This window comes from Neolamprologus multifasciatus, chromosome 1 (genome assembly GCF_963576455.1).
Source record: "Neolamprologus multifasciatus chromosome 1, fNeoMul1.2, whole genome shotgun sequence".
Classification (NCBI taxonomy): domain Eukaryota; kingdom Metazoa; phylum Chordata; class Actinopteri; order Cichliformes; family Cichlidae; genus Neolamprologus; species Neolamprologus multifasciatus.
Window position 1 is genome coordinate 20,024,335 of NC_140439.1, and position 19,749 is coordinate 20,044,083.

A 19,749-nucleotide genomic window follows, 5' to 3' on the forward strand; every position below is an offset into this window, starting at 1 on the left:
TCCACAAGATCCAAATAAGCAATTTCTCGCATTGTCTTTCTCTTGCGTACACACACACACACACACACACACACACACACACACACACACACACACACACACACACAGATAAACACCTATCTTTAGCATAAATAATACTGAAAAATTAGTTTGACACTGCCGCGTTGCCTTTGTATTTTGTTGTTTTCATTAAACAAGGTTGACAATCTGTTGCATGTAATGAACCCACATGACACCACAACTGAGTAACCCGTGAATGCATGGCACAAATACAGGGTAATTAGGTCAACTAATTCTGGGAAATTAATGTAATGAGACCCATCTATTCCCTTGTCTGTATCCATCCACTATCTACTGTCAGTTAATGGGGGGGGGGGGGGGGGGGGGGGGGGGGGGAGAGATAAAAATGAGTGTGATAATAGTGTGGCCTGTGTGTCACTGTGGATTAGGGTGGATCGTAGTGATGTGGCGTGGGAGGACCGTGGAAATGCAGCTGTTTGAGAACACCTAGGAATGGGCAAATAGAAGCACTGCCAGCATGCCAATTGGGTGTTATGTTTTCTGGCATTTCTGACTGAAAACTGTACCGCAACGCTCTCTAGAAGAATATGCTACAGGTATCTTTTAATTAACCTTACTGCAGTTTATAAGAAAAATGATAAGAATCCAAAAAATAATAAATACTTCAGCTGTGTAGTGTAGGCAAGTGTCAGAGTTGCTGAAGCAACCTGGTCTATGTGAACTGTTTGTGTTCCTGACTGCAGCCATCCATATCCCAGCACAAGGGATTAAAATGATTTGCTCAGGCACGGTTTAGCCCTGCGTTGGCATTTGCAGACACCGAACTGAATTTTGGATGAAGAGAGAGTTGGCAGCTTACTACTCCGTATGCGATGGTGTCACTGTACATCCTCATATCTGGGTAGATGTTGACCAGGTACCAGCGGAAAGTTTTACACTGCAGCCTCTTCCTCAGAGCCTTCCTCTCAGACACATCGCCAATATCAATCCCTGAGTCCTGCATTAAGGAAACAGCAACACACAGGACAACTCAGAGATGCTCACGCAGAGTACAGAATTGATTACCTGTAGTTTGTAAAAAGATGACTCAAATAATGTGTCATTGAGGTGCATTGTGCAGCCGTTTGTTGTGCATTTGAACAGCCCCTATAAAGTTTTAATGTTTTTTCTGTTTTGACTTAAAATCCATCTTTACTAGCCAGCTGCCACTTCAAATTTCAATACCCAGAGCTTGCCTTATATTACTAGTGGTGAAAAATAACATTAGATTAAGTGTATATTTACACTTACAGCTTTCATTTCAGTTGTTTAAGTGAATTTCTTGTTGTTGTTTTTTTTATGTGTCACCTCTAGTTTACTTAAGTCCAGGGCTTGGAAACTTCTTCCACCACTCACAGTTACCATCTGCTGCATGTTGTCCTATGCATCGCCTCTAGCACCACCAACGCCTCTCTCAATTAAGATGAAGAGGATGCAAATGTTGCTGATGTGGCTCTCCGTGGTTCAAAAGCATCCACAAAAGTGAACTCAGATGGATGCAAACTTCGGATGAGCACTATGCTCATTTTGAGGCTCTCAGAGGTAAATTAACACTGATGATTTCACTGTGTAGTTAATTCATGGGGCTAAAGCTGGGGCTAAATTTCATGCTTCTTGAGTACAGGCTCTGTTAAACGCCTCATTATTGACTGAATGAATTGCCTGCAGATGTTCATCTATTCATAACATGGATTTACATATTCAAACAGATTATTCAGGACAAGAAAAAAGAATCAGCGAACAAACATTTGACTTTGCCTTTGAGGGATGCTACATTTAACATAAGATGACACAGCGTGCATATTTATTTTGATTGACCAAATCCAAGATCAAATAAAAATCTTTTTTTATGAAATCCTTGAAATTTGACACTAATACAACTGTGAAAACACGCTGAAAATGTTACGTAAGTATATGTGAGTATAGCCTCAAATGCCCCAAATGAAGAGACTGAAAAGAGTAAATCAGTAACATATTGAATAATGACGTACAGCGCCTGTCTTTGCATTTAATTTTGTTCTTTCTGTATTATTCATTATTTCACTCCCAAGTCACACTATAATCCAGTTACTTTCTTTAATTAATCTTTTAAATTATTATTGTCAGCCTTTACAATGGATTTTCTAAATGCTAATGTCCTCATTTAAACCATTTCTTGAATCATATTAAGCATTTATTTATTCAGTGGCACGTATTTAATTCAGGCCAGTCTGTAAGTCACAAGAAAATCATTTCATTTGAGTCTTCAGGAGGTGTCAGGGGCCTCGTTCAACTAAGCATCTGTGATGGGAGGAGAGCAGCTGATAACAGATGACACTCAACCCTCAACATTTAGATTAGGTAGCTGAAGACTGGACTCAGCCTGATCATCCTGAAATTTATGGTGCTTTTCTCTGATATGATCTGTGGGTTGATTTGTGATGATGATTTGTGGGTTTGCACACCTGACTTTATAAATACTCCCTTTGGATTATGACACAAAAGGAAAACAGTCAATCACGCTGTGAGAAATGATGAACTTCTTGTTTTGATGTTATTTTTAGGGTTTTGGAAAGGAACCATCATTCTTTGAAGACTCTTTCTGAATAGTGAATGAATGCCACTAAAGAAGAGATGTTTATTTTCCTTGTCTGCACACATCTAAAGTATCAGCAGTCCAATCGTGTAAAAAAAAAAATCCCAACAATTTCCAAGGGATTGACTTTTTTCATTGCACATTGCACTACTGACAAGCTGTAAGCTGACATTCCCCAACCTCAAATCCACGTGTGACTTGCGCTTGTTGTCATTAACATGGTCACTGACCTCCAGTGGAATATTCCAGGCCATGTAGACGTGGCTTTTAAACTCATCCATCCAAACTTCTGCAACTCTGAGGGCATTTCGACGTACATGCGATGTCAGGTCCTCGGTGTAGGGTTTATGAGCACGCTCTATGTGGGCGATGTGAGCACAAGGCAGGACTTCGATGCTGCCTCCACACTGCCACACCTGGATTTAAGTATTCCAAATACAAAGAAAAGTTCTGTTAGTTTTTTCACAATAACAACCCGAGCTATTGTTGTGCTGTTTAAAAGTTTATCTTGAAATATTCAATAGTATTCTTCCAGCAATTAAGTCACAAAACAGACAGATTCCCCAGAAGACTTTAAGAAAACACAGCTGCACCACAGGCTGCACAGATGTTGCTGTTACACACTCTAGGGCCTTGTACCTGATGCTCATGCTAGGCCCTCTATGGAGCACTGAAAGTGTCTAAAGGACACTTTAGAAAGGGACGAGTTTCAATAAAGCTGTACTGTGCTGCCAGAACTGACAATATACAGAAACTGTTGATCCATTAAAATTTCTCACACACGACCATCTCTAGGGTTCATAGAGAAAATATACAGAAAGCAGCAGTTCTCTGAGTGCAGATGCCTTGCTGATGCCAGAGATTCGAGGAGAATGGCCACACTGCTTTAAGCTGATAGGAAGCCAACAAAAACTCATTAGGCAGAAAATCATGCAGAAGACCACACCAGTTCACCAGGGGCGATCGTGGCTCAAGAGTTGGCAGTTTGTCTTGTAATCGGAAAGTTGCCGGTTTGCGCCCCGGCTCCGACAGTCTCGGTCGTTGTGTCCTCATATAATGAAGACCTCTGGGAGACTCAATGCCCTAGGGCAAGACACTTCACCCGTTGCCTACTGGTGGTGGTCAGAGGGCCCGGTGGTGCCAGTGTCGGGCAGCCTCGCCTCTGTCAGTGCGCCCCAGGGCAGCTGTGGCTACAATGTAGCTTGCCATCACCAGTGTGTGAATGTGTGTGTGAATGGGTGGATGACTGAATGTTGTGTAAAGCGCTTTGGGGTCCTTAGGAACTAGTAAAGTGCTATACAAAAATACAGGCCATACAGGCCATTTCATAAAGACTAGATAAACGTTGTTTTGGGTGATGAATCTCAATTTCTGCTGCGACATGATGATGGCAGAGTCAGAATTTGTTCTGAACAACAAGAAATTATGGATCCTGGTGGTTTCACGGCGTGGTGGATATTTTCTTGGTACACTTTGGGCCCCTTGGTACCAACTGAGCATTGTTCCACCCATCCAGCAACTGTTTGATGCTATCATGTCAAGAACCTCTGAGGAACATTTTGAGCACATTGCTGACTCTGTTTTACAAAGAAAAGGGAGTTTCCTTCTTAGCTCTCTTCTGATGTTTACATCATACCTGAAAAGTCAGACTGTTACTCAAGTGCGAGAACAGTTTTGGAAACTTCACAGTCAGTGCAGTGGGCCATGATGTCATTGAGACTGCATAAAGCACGTAGTGGCTAACAAGCACAGGGCCTTCATTATTTCTGCTGCCTGCTGTATCCTTGACTGTGAAGAGGGAGTGCCCGTGGTGGAGAATGTGGATAGTCCTAGTGCCCAGGAGGAAAAGCTTGACTCTTTGACTCTAAAAGCTAGTGGCACTAAGTCCTCATATAATGAAGACCTCTGGGAGACTCAATGCCCTGTTGCAGGACTTTCTAAAAACTTTTCCCAACTGTAATAATCCCATCCAAGAAAATGGAGACCGTTAATGAACTCAGAATGCTGACTGAAGGGAAGTTTTGCTAAATACAATACATTTGTATAATGACAAACACTTCTTAATGGATTTCTGTTTTGGGAAAAACTTTTTAATTGACATGAAATAACACGTAAAATGGTTGGTTTGGTGACTGCGGCTATTATAAAACACACTTGATTTATATTAACATTTACAATTTCCCCATATTCTTCAACAACCCAATCAGAAATATGAACAATTTCAATTTTAATTTAATTAGTGCATTAGTACATCAAAAAGATTATGAATTTCAGAGTAAGAAAAAAGAAACTTTGAGTGGAATGAAATGAGACTTCAATCTTGGAGGGATATGAATTAGAAAATAAATTGGGCTGTACAGTTCTGCTGATTGCTATCTGAAGAATGTGAATGGCCTCTCAAATCATCCAAAGACTTCAACAAAGCAATGAAGATGTGTTCTTCTGCGTACATGCTCACATTAGTGTGGGTTTGTCACAGGAGATGTCACTAACAGAGCCTGTGGAGGATGCTAAGAAATCACTTAAATGTGTTGAACTCAGCATTATCTCAGAACACCCAATGCTTCAGTGTGAATAAGCTTTAAATGATCACACTGTGCTCTTATGTGAGGACCAAATAGCACAGCTGACATCCTTCCTGTTATTTTCATCATTTTCATCAACCCGAAGAAAACACAAAAAGCATTTGCTGCAAATAAGCATTATCCAGCACAGAGAACAAACATAAGCTGCGGCATACACTCTGGATACAATTGGGGTAAAATTGACACAATTTCTGCAGATGAGTTAAATCGTCAAGCAAATCTGGTCGTGCATTTACTTGTCAATGTTGTTCTTTATTTTCTCTTAAAAAAGAAATCAAATTCAAAACAAGGAATTCCAATTCATGGTTGGTAATGAGCTGACGATTATGTACATGATAATGCATTTAATGGTTCCTTGGTGAAAGCATCTGGAAAGCAGCTGATCACACAACTATTTAAAAGTTCAGGCCACAAAACCCCCTGAGGATCACCTTAGTTTATTTATTGTGTATTTTAAGGTGCAGATTAGGTTTAGCAGATTTCCACAAGTAATACCAAGTCACTGGTTCATGTGGTTGTTAACGCCTGAAAAGAAACTGCTCAGTTGTAGCAGCTGTTGCTCAATTCTTCTGTGTCCCAGAACAAAACTAAAACACCAGATTAAAGACTAATATTCTTATTCATGCAGTTTCCAAAAGCAGATCAGTGGCATAACTTTTTCTTTCAAAGCTTAAAATCCAGTCAAGTGCACATATGCAAACAGATTAGCACACTAATACAAAAACAAACAAACAAACAAAAAAGAAACTGACCAGAATTTTAAATCCTTTGTATTTTGCTGTTTTCATTTGTGTGTTTATTATGTCTTGAGCTGAGCAAATGAGCAAATAGGTGGATTTTAGGTCCCTGAAAGCTCTTATGTGTCAGATATACTTAATAACAGCTAAAATAACCAAGTTATAGAATTAATAAACTAGCGTTAAATATTATATTGGATAGCAACCACTTACAAAAGTGATATATTTGTAGAGTTTATCTATCTACAACAACAAAAGGCAGTAAATGCACAGTTTGCATCTGTGACCAAGCAAATGCCAACACCGGAATGATAAAATGCTGAAAATCATTAACAATCTTAGCAGGCCAGCATGTTAACATTTCCAAATTAGACTGTAACCCAAAGGTCAGCAGAGTCTGACTATACTGATATTTGTTTTTGGATATATTTGTTTACAAATAAACAACAAACTAAAATGTTTACCATTATTGTTATGAATGTTTGAATGTCATGATGTGGAGCTCAGTGATATCTGTTGAGATATCTTTAATACAATTAATTGAAATTCAACAAACAGTTGTTAGTTACTTTGGTCTGAGCTCAAATTGTGGACTGGTCGGCTGGTAAAAGTTAAGATATCACTGGATAACATATTACTTTGGTGGCAGTTTCAATATTGCACCGATTTTTCAGCTTAAACAACTCTGCTAGGACTTTATATAAAACATAATCAGTTATGGCTTCTATGCAGCAGCTTTCTCCATTGTTTAGTGTCAACTTTCTTTTCTGACAATGAAAAAAAAAATAAATATTTTTTTGCCTTTGTTAAAGCCGTGCAGTTAACCACTAATTTCCAGCAGCCTGTTTCTAAATTCATTTCAAGAAACAGGTCATTACTGTCAGGACAGAAGTCTGAGCCTACCATTATTATGCATGCCTATATTGTTATTCTTTTCAAAATACAAAGCCTTACACGGTTACCCTTCCCCTTGAACGATCAAATCCACCACCTAATTTGCATGTTCATTCATACAATCTGTTTTCCAGTGTGTCGCCAAAGCAAGAAGCACAGCTATGCAGCTACTGCAGCAAACACTTACACCACACTTTACTCCGAGGAGTTGGCACAATGTTGGATGAGAAACTGCTCTCAGTCTCCATGCTGTCAAACAGGAGTTTTATAAACCTAATCGCGACACTTAATTGGGCCTTGTCATTACGGGTGGCAGGACTGTTCACCCACACGGTGATACAAATAAATCACTACTTCACCATTTACAGTCCATGAGCCTACTTTGTGTTATTAAGAGTCAGGTCCTCACTCTTCCAAGTCTCCCTGACTCCTGATGATAGAACAATCTCAGGCAGAGCTGCACAACCTCTGCCTTTTCTTGTAAGCTTAAAACCTCCTCAAGAAATAACTCACGTCACCCGCTCAAACCCCTTCCTTCCAGATCCTCTTGCAAATATACTCATGTTTAAATATCCTCTTCCTCACCATCTAAGTGCTCTTCCTCTTAATTTCTTTTTGTAGAACTTTTCAGCCAGAGAGCCTGTCTCACATTACAGCTGTGTTTGCTTAGATCTATTACCAGGTCACCATCAGTCTGAGCCTAAGCTAATTTTATTGCTGCCCTCATCATAATTTGCTTTGGATAAGAGCAAGAGCTAAATACCTTTAATGTAAATGTAATGTGAGTGGAAGTGCTTCATTCATTTTTCTGTGTAGTGGTGCCACTTACCAAACAGATTGTGCAGTGGTTTAAAGTGGATTTTGATGAGAGTAGCCACAAGGTTACTTTGCAAATATCTTTGAGGATATGAAGCATACTGGCAAAAAGCTTTATGGTGCAACCAAAGTCCTAATCAGATTACATATATGCAGGCTTATCTACTTAATCATTTCATGAACTTTTGTTAACTTCTGGTTTGTACATAGTTTGCAGCTTTAGAGTGTCAAATATTCACTTCCTGCAGGCTTAAAAGGCAGCATGTAAAATGTTTGTGTTTTTCTTCTTCACTGAGAACAGCAGCTACTTGAAGTTGTGTTCGTAACAACTGATTTCAGCATTTTCACAGGCAAAAAGATGAAGATGCACGTGAAACACCTCAAAGCACTTTTTTGGCATGAAGTATTTCTCTGCTTCCAAGTATACTCAGGATATCAGAATAGTTAGTCTTTGTTACTCCATGTTTAACTAAAAGATAAACACATTTTACGTTAATGTTATGCATAATTAAAAAAAAAAATCTGAAATCTGCTCTTAAATCACACACATTATAAATCAATCAATCTATGAATACCTTGTTTCTAGCTGGGAAGACTTGGAGTTCATAAGTTCATGTATCAGTTTTGCTATAGCTGCATCCTGGAGGTGTGCAAATAAAATGGGGTGCGTTTTTGTATTAAATACCATGCCCTTTAATAAAAGCTGCCATGCATTTAAATGCCAATAGATGTAAAACTATGATATATATCTATCTTTGAATAGATTTTCAGCAGGATACCGCAGGGAAAGTTCTAGAGCTAATTTTTGCCATTTGCACTTAAAAGAAAACAGCAACTGAATGGAAAATGGTGTGTACATTGGACTCTTGCTTATGCAAATGTCCTATACAACGACACAGCTGATGTAATTCTGACACGAACACCTTGATGTGACAGCTTGTTTATGACTGAAATGATGCTTCTGAAGCACCATAAAGTCCTGTGATTTTATATATGCTACTTTAGGAATTCTATTTTTTTTCACTTGAGGCTTGTCTGCATATCTGAAGGTATCTGCTTTCATCTCCCTGCACGACCTCTCCTGTCCCTCCAGAAACCTTAACTGGCTTTTAAATAAACTCCCTAATATTTCCCACTGCATTCATTTCACATTTCCTCAGTATTTTGTGATAATAAAACCCTTCACATCAAAGCGCAGACTTACTTTAAAGGTAAAGCTTGACTTCCTCTTTTCCTGCCCAGAGCGCAGAGTTAAAGCAGTGCAGACAATTGGTGTAGAGTTTCCACTGAACGTGTATCAGCTTGCACTCTTTGTTGTTTGAAAAGCAAAACACATTTCCCCGTCCTTACCGCAGAAATGCTGAACTATTTGCAGACAATCCTAAACACACCAGGCAAAGTATTTCTAATTGACCAAATCAGTCTTATTATGTGTTTGTGTATGGCACAATAAAGAAAAGATTATGTAATTTAAGCCAGGTTCAGACACTCACTTCATTATGTTAATGTGTTTCTCATGTTGGTTTTGAATTTGAATAAAAGTCACAGGCATAAAACTCAAACACAGTCATAATAATGGTTTCCTTAAATGATAAATATTATGTAAAACTCATATCTGAAGCAAATTAGACTTTAATTTGGGCTTGACCCAAAATTTCAGTGGAGTTTAACTTGGATCACTCAGAAGAGAAGCATCTCCATCATTTTACCTTAGACCGAAATTTTACTGCTCGTTGAATTAAAAAGTCAAAATCCACGTTCAGATGTAGTGATGCATATAAATGTTTCTCAGGAGTTTTAAACTCTGTACAGTCTAACAGGTGTTTAATTTATGTGAGAAAGGCAGAATTGTAGCCAAAACAAGTACATCTACAGGAAACTTTTTTTTCTGTGAAGACCTGTGACCCATTTTCTGTTGTTTTTTTACACTCACAGGTCACCTTATCTCATTAAAAATGCCAGTATAATCAGCCAATGACAACCCAGCAGCTTAATGTATTTAGGCATGTAGACATGGTCGAGACGATCTGCTGAAGTTCAAAGTGGGCATCAGAATGGGGAAGAAAGTTAATTTGAGGAACTTTGAACATGGCATCGCTGTTGGTACCAGATACGCTGGACTGAGTATTTCAGAAACTGTTGATCCATTAAAATTTCTCACACACGACCATCTCTAGGGTTCATAGAGAAAATATACAGAAAGCAGCAGTTCTCTGAGTGCAGATGCCTTGCTGATGCCAGAGATTCGAGGAGAATGGCCACACTGCTTTAAGCTGATAGGAAGCCAACAAAAACTCATTAGGCAGAAAATCATGTCTGCTGCAGAAGACCACACCAGTTCACCAGGGGCGATCGTGGCTCAAGAGTTGGCAGTTTGTCTTGTAATCGGAAAGTTGCCGGTTTGCGCCCCGGCTCCGACAGTCTCGGTCGTTGTGTCCTCATATAATGAAGACCTCTGGGAGACTCAATGCCCTAGGGCAAGACACTTCACCCGTTGCCTACTGGTGGTGGTCAGAGGGCCCGGTGGTGCCAGTGTCGGGCAGCCTCGCCTCTGTCAGTGCGCCCCAGGGCAGCTGTGGCTACAATGTAGCTTGCCATCACCAGTGTGTGAATGTGTGTGTGAATGGGTGGATGACTGAATGTTGTGTAAAGCGCTTTGGGGTCCTTAGGAACAAGTACATCTTCAACGATTTCGCTGCCTGTTCTCAGTCGTGAGAACTGCAAAACCTCACAAGGTGGTGTCGCATTAAGCTATCCTCTGAATAACTGTAAAATTAATCAGCACCTTTTTCCATTCCCGGAATATCTCCTACAGCAAACTTACTAATGGATGTGGATATGCTAATGCCATCAGAGTGTAGGCGATAAAACGAGCAACTAAATTCTATATTATACCTAATAAATGGTGACACTGAAGAGAAAATTATTAGGGGATCTTCCAGTCTTGATTAGTGTAGTGAGAAGAGGGTGTGAAGGTCCCTCTTGCTCACTGTGGTCATTAATTAAAGCTCAGAGATAAACAGTCAGTCAAATACAACATAAGTTTTAAAACCCACTCATACAGCGTGTGGGGACAACTCAAATGATGTGAAACTTCACTTTCACATCATTTATTCTCAGTGCTATCAGTCCCTGTCGCACACTGCGTGCAAAATATTGTTAAACTATGAGAACTAGTGCATCAGCAAGTGTTCTTTGAGATTTGCATATTTAGTACAGAATAGCTAATATACAAAATACACATGTACTCATGCCTGCATGAATCCCATGCCTGAATATTGTCAGTTAGCTAAAGCTGGAGAAATAGACTTTTATTAAATTTTTAGTGTCTTATAGAGACCTAGAATCCTGCACTTCATATGAGCACTGTTTGATATATTCTAGAAAGCGTAGAACCTAAATATTTTAGTTTTTATTATGCCAAACAAGCAAATCTTACTTTCATTGTTATACTGTAATATTTCTAAAATGTTTTCTGACATTTTTAAGGACATCTGATCGACTTATTAAACATGTTATTGACTTGACAATGGCTAGAAAAATAATAGTATCTACACTGCTCTATAGATGTTTTAAGCACAGTGGGAAATATAAAGAACTGTCCTGCAGCAGATGGTACGGGTCCTTCTGGGATTACACTAAGAGACCGAAGACATGGAGACAGTCTAAATCCACTGGAGAACTGTGGCAAGATCCCCAAGATGCTCAGAACAACTTACTGCCAAGCACATTGAAAAACTTTGCACAAGTCTACCTAAGAGAAATAGTGATATTTTAAAGGTAAACCTACTTTTTCCTTTTTCATTTGCAGACTACAAACATGCCAACTTTAAATGTGCATCCATCATGTTGTCTACTCGGAATTTCTTTTTCTTTTTTTTTAAACCTAACTCAGGTCTGAATGTTGCCCTTGAAAAAAACCCCTCAAAAGCCAATAAGGAATAAATGCATATAAATGCAACTTCTTAGGAGACAGGGATGAAGTAATTCATACAGGCGGCATGTGAAGATTCTGAATTATTAATGAAAACATCCTGTTTTATGTTACAGAAGGGAACGGGAGATTAACAGACGGATTGGTGCAGCGGCCACAGTGATGCGGATGCTGTCTGTTGTGGTGAAGAGATAGCTGAGTGTAAAAGTGAAGCTCTCAATTTGCCGGTTGATCTACGCCCCTACCGTCACCTATGGTCACGAGCTGTAGGTAGTGACCGAAAGAATGGGATCGCTAATACAAGCTGCGGAAATGGGCTTCCTCCGAAGGGTGGCTGGCCTCTCCCTTAGAGATAGGGTGAGAAGTTTGGCCATTCGGGAGGGGCTCAGAGTAGAGCCGCTGCTCCTCCACATCAACAGGAGTCAGTTGAGGTGGTTCAGGCATCTGACAAGAATGCCTCCTGGGCGCCTCCTGGGTGAGGTTTTCCGGGCATGTCCCAGAGGGAAGAGGCCCCGGGCAGACCCAGGACACGCTGAAGAGATTATATCTCTTGGCTGGCCTGGGAACGCCTTAATTTTCCCCCAGACAAGCTGGAGGAGGTGGCTGGGGAGAGGGAGGTCTGGGCTTCTCCGCTTGGGCTGCTGCCCCTGCGACCCGGCCCCGGATAAGCGGAAGAAAATGGATGAATGGATGGATGTTTCCTTTACTTAAGAATGGCTTATTGAGAACCACCACTGTGTTGAGAACATTTCGGATGAGCAGTAGATCAACCAAAGGGTCAGATGTATCAGTCGGGTCTTGTATGTTTTTTGCTGGATTTTTTTCTAGTTCTTAGGGGCAGAACCTTCAGATACTATCCAGGTTTTATTTTTAGGAAACATGTTCTTTGGTCTTTAAGGACATACGCCACACAATTCTGAGATATACCAAGTTTTCAGTTTATAGCTCTTTGGCAGTCATGTTGCTGGTGCAAAAATACTATTTTATTCCTGTCAGACTGCTTTATTTGGCAACCTAAAGAAATGGGAAAATATTAGGAGATTTTGCAACAGGCTGATGGTAACAAGTGCCTAAAGATGCGATTAAAAATTATATAGGTAGACACTACACTGGTTCATCTGTTAAATCAAGTGTCGTCTTTAGTCATTGTTTAGTGGCTTCATGACCAACCAAACAAACCAAAAATACAGAAAGAAACAAACATGAATACAGCATTACTAATGAGGGAAAACCAAGGCCAATGTCTAAAAAGAAAAACCCCTGAAAGACCTTCAGAAAGCTTGACGAACTATTGCTCAAGACCACTCTATAAAAATTACCTTAAAAGGTCCTTGGAAGCAAAACTGAGAGGAATAAGGGATGACTCAAGACTTTTTCACAGTACTTTAAATCTCTTTGTCTGAGTCCTCACAGAAGAAAACAGTGTTTTTCTTTAAAATGTTGCTGTAGACTTATTTTACCTCCAGAAACAACACTAGAAAGAATTTAATTCAGCAGTCTGTATTATGAGTATCTCCTGGTGTGTTTGCACTGGGAAATTCCCACCACTCAGAGGTGCTTTTACAAAATAAAAGCCTGCAGTCTGAACCCTGATGAGCACAGTTCTTCTGTATAGAGTCGATACCGAATCCTTCATTTTTTTCCCCTTTAAATCCAAGTAGTTTTCTTCTCACTCAAAATTTTACACAGACATTTTGGTGCACTGGGTGAAGGTTTTAACATAATAATCAAGCACATTTATCTTCACAGTGATATAGCTGTTGTAATGCCAAAAGCCAAGAATAAAGTGAAGCTCCTAGAGCAAACGTAGCTAAGAGTGCTTATACTTAAATCTAATATTTTTCTTAGGAAAAAGGAAACCAGTAATGTTTTTTGGTAAGTGGAAAGATGGCTTATGAATGATGTGAAACACTAATAACAATTTCAGTATAAAAATTAAAACCCAGTGAGAGTAGTATGGTCTTATAATGTTACTCCTACTGCAATGACTTTAAATGGACAGGCCAAAGTAGAAAAGCCAGTCTGAGTTATGTGAACAGACTGGTATTTGTTGGGAGTCATTGAAGTTAATTCTGTTAATATGGCTCCGATTAAAACAGCGTTTCTGTATTTGTCTCACACTATAAAACTATGTTAATGTTACAAGTGTCCAGCTTACTGCAAACCACTGCCATTTATGGGATTTAACTCTGGCTCATATAGCATTACCGTATAACAAGGATCATTGTATCCATGAAACTGCAACATTTCTCATTTTTATACAAGACGGCTGCGATGCTGTTCCCATTACCCCTGTTAGAGAAAAGACTTGCTCATTGATTGTCCTGTTGGTCTGAGATTACGCAGTGGGGTTCAATAGATTTTCAGCAGAACAGGGGTCATGGAACTCAATCAGCGCTGTCTTACAATTACAGACTCGGTCATTATATTACAATGTTTTGTTATTCGTTCGTGTATGATTACAGAGCTAAATCTTTTTAAAATTTTATATGGTGGAGAACTTCAAAACAGCATTATGCAGTGTGAATACTGAACACAAAATTGAGCTGGTAATTTATTCACAGGTACTGCTAATGTGAATGTGGCTTTTGTTTCAGATTCACTCACCTGCAATTGATACCCAAAATATTGAGATTAAGACTAAAATAATGACATGTGGGAAACATTTTGCGAATGTGAATGCGTTTTACAAGACACAAAGCTTGTATATTCATACACATAATTAGATACACCCTGCTAGTTCTGGGTTAGACCGTCTTTTGCCTCCAGAACTGCCCTAATTCTTATTGCTGGAATCATTCCATATTGACATGATAGCATCACACATTTGCTGCAGATCTAAGTTGCATGTGTTATCTTCTGCAGCTGAAGCCCATGTCCTTCAGCGTTCAACATTTGTTCACTCAGAGATTCTCTTCTGCATACCTTTGTTCTAACAAGTGCTTATTTGAATTACTGTTGCCACTCCCTGGATATTTTCTCTTTCTGACCATTCTCTGCAAACTGTAGCGCTGGGTCAGGATCAGTACTTTGTGAAATAGTCAAACCATCATCTGGCACCCACAACCACAACACATCTTAAATCTTTCTCTCCTATTCAGCAGGTAATCTTGAGCATGTCTACAGGTGTGCCCAGTAGTGACATCGTGGTGGGGGCGGCATCATGGCATGGGCAAAAAAAGTTGCTCGCACCCATGCTGCCCCGACATCATGACAGCGCATTTTGGGGATTGCAGGAGAGTTCGCCCAGGGCACCAAACAGGCCAGGACCACCCCTGGGTGTGCCTAATAATGTGGCTGCCCATATGGAAAAGATATATATAAATCTTATAAAGTTTGTATCTCTCTTGTGTGAAACTTGTATGAAAAGCATACAAGAGTGAAAACAGATATAAGATCCCTTGAAAAATTATATAAATTAAACTTGTATGTTTTGGATAGTTACTAAAACAATATATGAAAGTAATGAGAAAGTGGCCACTTTCATGAGTAAATCATATAAGCCTTATATGATTCACCATATGAAGTAAGCCAAATCTTATGCAAGTCTTTTATTTCTTTTCCATATGGGTGATGAGAATATATTTAAATTTAAATATACATTGCGTGACATTGCTGTTTGATTTTGTATATGCTGAATCTAAGTAACTAATTTGCTGTATTGGAATACTTAAACTTACTATATGTGTTGTAACTCATGTCTATTACATGTGCGGCACATAAAGTATTTCTTCAACAGATACATAACAAAAAATCCTGATGCTTGGTAACTGATCAAACTGCAAGTTTGATTAAATGACAACTATCATTTTAAACATTATCACAGAAAAATAGTTCAGTTTGATAACTGGCCTTAATATTTTGTTTAGATAGAGTTTGATTGATTTGACGTCCTATTTATGTGTTTTACATTGTTTTGTTTTTTTTAAAGCTCAAACAGATTACACTTTTTTTTTATAGCAAATTAAATTGCTTGGTGACTATTTAGCTGAAATCTACTGTGTAAATCATTATGATGACAGTAATGATGCTTTATTGCCACTTCCATAAATACTGTGCACAAAGGCTGCTGCATAATTGTTTTTCATAGCCCTCAATGATTCTCATTTCTCAACACAACCATCCTGGCACTGTTAGAGTGATGATGTCTGCTTTGGTCTTCTTATGATGCATTGTCCTAGGCTGACTTCACTGGCGCGGTACCCAGTATTCACAGGTGTTTGGGGAAATCATTTGTATTATAATTTTGTTTCATGGTCCTGTGGCAATTTGCTGTGCATTCCACTGTACAGTCTGACTTGAAGGATAACCTCAAAAAAATAAATGATATCTTAGGTTCTTTTTTTAACGCATTCACCTTCAGTTTTCAAAAAACAAATCATCCCAGTGTTCCTTGAAGCTCAAACAGAGAACCAGCCCTGTTAGAAACAGGTCAGATTTGTGTTACGGATCTAACGATGCTTTGTGTTTTATTGTGGACATGACTCAGACTCCCTAAGACAATCCTTCAGCATTTTAATGCAATAGACAACATAGATAGATCACATTCAGAAGGACCTTTGATTCTAATTCACTGGATTCATCTCCAACACATACAGATACATTCCCTGAATTTCCAGAGACTGTCATTGGCCTTTCTATCCAGAGATGGGCAGTAACGCGTTACAAGTTACTGCAATCCGATTACTTTTTTCAATAACGAGTAAAGTAAGGGATTACTATTGCAAAAAAGGTAATTAGATTACTGTTAATTTCCCGTAAGCATGCAGCGTTACTGCGTTACTAAAACTGTGATTTTTTTTGCGAGAGTGTCTCATGACAATGATGTAAGCGAGTGCAACGTTCGTGGCAACAGCTGTGTGCAGATCAACAATGGCTAATATAACGAGTGCGGGAGAGAGTATGACTGTGCAGCGTTTAAAGCGTGGAAGTACTGACCTTACTTTGAGTTTGATTCCGTAAAAAGTGACAAAAACATTTTCTTCCCCGCTGTTCACTGGGAAGAAAACTTATTTTTACAGCGAAAAACCCTCTAAACTTCCGAACAAGCACTGACAGTTGCCACGGGAATGTGAAACTCCCAGATCCTTCCACTGACCGCTACGACACACCTGCCCCAGGGCAAACCTCCGCCTGCCCCACTCCTGCTATACAGGTGAAAATAGAGCAACAGGACCGCTGAGTCTTTGATTTTATTTATTTTCTGCTGTGTTTCACTTGCATTTATTTGAAAGAGTGAGTGTGAACACAAAAAAAAATATTTTATTTTATGTGCTGGAATGTGCAGAAAATAGGTTTAAATGTTAAACAAATTTCTTCCAGTCAGAGAATGTTGCATATAATTTAATGTTTGCTTCATGCGTAAAGTTAAAAGATTAAAACTAATAAAACAAGTTTCAAAAGAGACTTTTTCATTTGATTACATCTTATATGATGGATTATGCAGAAAAAATAGAATTGGGCTTAAAGATCTATTGCTTTATTACCTATTCAGGTTGTAAATAATTTTTTAAAAAAGTAACTATGTAACTAAGTAACTAATTACTTTTGAAAATAAGTAATCAGTAAAGTAACAGGATTACTTTTTTGGGGAAGTAATCAGTAACGAGTTACTGAGTAGTAAATAGTCAGTAATTAGTTACTGATTACTTTTTTCAAGTAACTTGACCAACACTGCTTCTGTCACGTGTAACTCAGTAGCTATTTTGCAGTCAATAGTTTTGAAATCTGTAAAGACCGCTTAATAAGAAAGATAAAGCACTAGCATTAGTTTCCTACAGGCAGCAGTAGATGGCAATTAGAAATTGCAATGCATTATGTGATACTAGTTATAAATACATATATAATGTAATGAAAATGTGCATTTGTAAAAGTGGTGTCCGTTCAGTCTTTGGTGGGCACTCAAAATGTAAATTCAAGTTTTTACTGGGGATTTGGTAAAGTCGAAAAGATGTATGAAGATATTTAGTATAAATAAGATTATCTGTTCTCCTGCTCTGTTTGACTTCTGAATCTGGATTACCTTTTTGTTTTGTTGGAGTTTCTGCAAAACATTGACTTTAAACTGCTTTAAATAACTTTGAACTGATTCATAACAGACAATTGTACATTCTACTAAAGATGTGTATATTTTGTTCCTGGCTTACTTTGGTAAATAATTATTTGGGGTAAATCATGAACAGCCAGGAGAGAGGAAAACTAAACTAGAGATTCATCTTGAACCAAAAAGTAATCTGGGTTAATTACGGATTTCCCTGTAAAATGCCTTACTTCTAAACATCCCTGATATTCTATGTTATGAATTTTACATATTCAGAACAAACTGCATTCAATTTACATTTAACAAAATACAGTTACGATGGATTTAGCGCACTGACTGCTCACTGTGTATAATAGTCAAATACTCTTTTATATGGACTATGCATCACGGTTGTAAACTTGTCAGATAAAGAGAAATGTCCTCAGGTGTGTCCCAACATTTGACTGGTACTGGATTTAATCAAACAGTTTTTTTTATTCTAATGTGTACCAGAACAAAAGAATCTAGCTCTCATGTTAAATAGCATAAAATAAAAACCTTATATGAAGCACATGATGCTGGATTTTTTCACATATGGCAGAAATGTATAATCCCCTGTTCATAGGCACGATGACATGCATCCCCCTTCAGTTATACACATAAGATGCCATTTATGAAAACAACACATCCAGATAGTCAAATATTTTGCTTCTGCGTTGTGACCAAATGTGATCATAGAACAGCAGTTCATTCAAACCTCACTCTACAGAGCACAAGCCCTTTAAAACCCCAGCCAAAGCCTGCAGTTTTTGGCCTGGCTTGACTGTGTCTCTGAGGATTCGTCAGCAGCCAGTCTGCATGCTGGCAGGTGGTCTGGAGGCATGACCAATACGCTACAGACAGACAGGCAGACAGACAAACAGACCCTGTTGGGGCTCTATGGGACTGTTAATCTGGGGCCAAGCCAGGGTCCTTCAGACTTGTAGCTCTAAGCTCATTGTCTCACCCTCAAAAATGCTGCAGAACTATAAACTGCATTTAACTCCCAGCAAGGGTAAGTTCCTTCAGTCAATTATAACCATGGAAGTAAACAACATGGTGGACAAAGACTGAACTCAAAGCTAAGATAATAAAGCAAGAAGGCAAAGCGATGGGTTATAATATATGTGATAAAATCATCAATGTGTTCAGCTATGAATCAGGCACTGGGGCTATTATCAGACTTGGGAATTCTAAAAGCATATAATGACTTGCAGGACTAATCTCCCTTCTTTACTGATGATTGCATCTCTGTCATTAGTGGATATTAATGACAGAGATGCAAAAAAATGAATGGATATTTCTACATTCAGCATCCTGTCAAAAACTTGTCTCCATTTCCTGCTCACAAAAAAAAAAAAAAAAAAATCCAGGGAGAGTGCAGTTGAAGAGGAGCTGTCCCTCGTTTCTTGCTTTTAATAAACCGGCTGATAGCTGCATTAATGATCTTGGTATAGTACATGTGTGCTATCGTCAGCTAGAGGGTACTTCTAGCTCTGGCCCATCTGCTTTTGGTTCTGCTGAAGTGAATGCACACAAAAGCGATTTTCAGCTCCCAGACAAAGCTGATGAGGGTGTACAAATTAATTAAAGCACTGTTAGAAGGACGCAACTCAACGGCAGACACGGTGCATCTCTCTGCTCTAAACAATGTCAGCATTCTGTTCACACACGGTTGCTATCACAGTCTCACATGTGCTTCAGAGGGATCGCCGGGGCATGAAGGTGATCATTCAGACTTCAGAATTCATTAGTAGTGATCATTTGTTCTAGCTAAATCTACATGAGGGAATATGTCACAGTGTATTCCAGGTACAGTAGGAAAAAAGGGATAATTCCCTCTGCTCGAGTCACTTGTTCCAGTCAAATCATCTCACCATTTGCAATGCATGGCCTCCCTGTTTTTCTACTATTTTTCTTGTTGTAAATTTATGCAAAAAAAAGGAAGAGAATTTTATTTTGTATTGTTATACATACCAGAAATGATCTCTGTGCCTTGATAAGGTAACAATAAACACAAAGCAGCTAATTCGAGCCAAGCTAGGCTAAGTCTAGGACAGTGTTCGCATTTTTTTATTGTAATGGGAGAA

General features: G+C 38.9%; 1 protein-coding gene across 1 annotated transcript in view; it reads right to left on the bottom strand.

The window, feature by feature from the left end:
* galnt18b (UDP-N-acetyl-alpha-D-galactosamine:polypeptide N-acetylgalactosaminyltransferase 18b) overlaps nucleotides 1–19,749 on the bottom strand; it is a 98,718-nt gene that overhangs the window by 27,989 nt on the left and 50,980 nt on the right. Inside the window, exons 7-8 of the mRNA XM_085178839.1 lie at nucleotides 2,866–3,051; nucleotides 881–1,018 (exon numbers count right to left, since the gene is read on the bottom strand). Of these exons, the coding sequence (XP_085034965.1) occupies nucleotides 881–1,018; nucleotides 2,866–3,051 (324 nt within the window). The remainder of the gene's footprint in view (nucleotides 1–880; nucleotides 1,019–2,865; nucleotides 3,052–19,749) is intronic.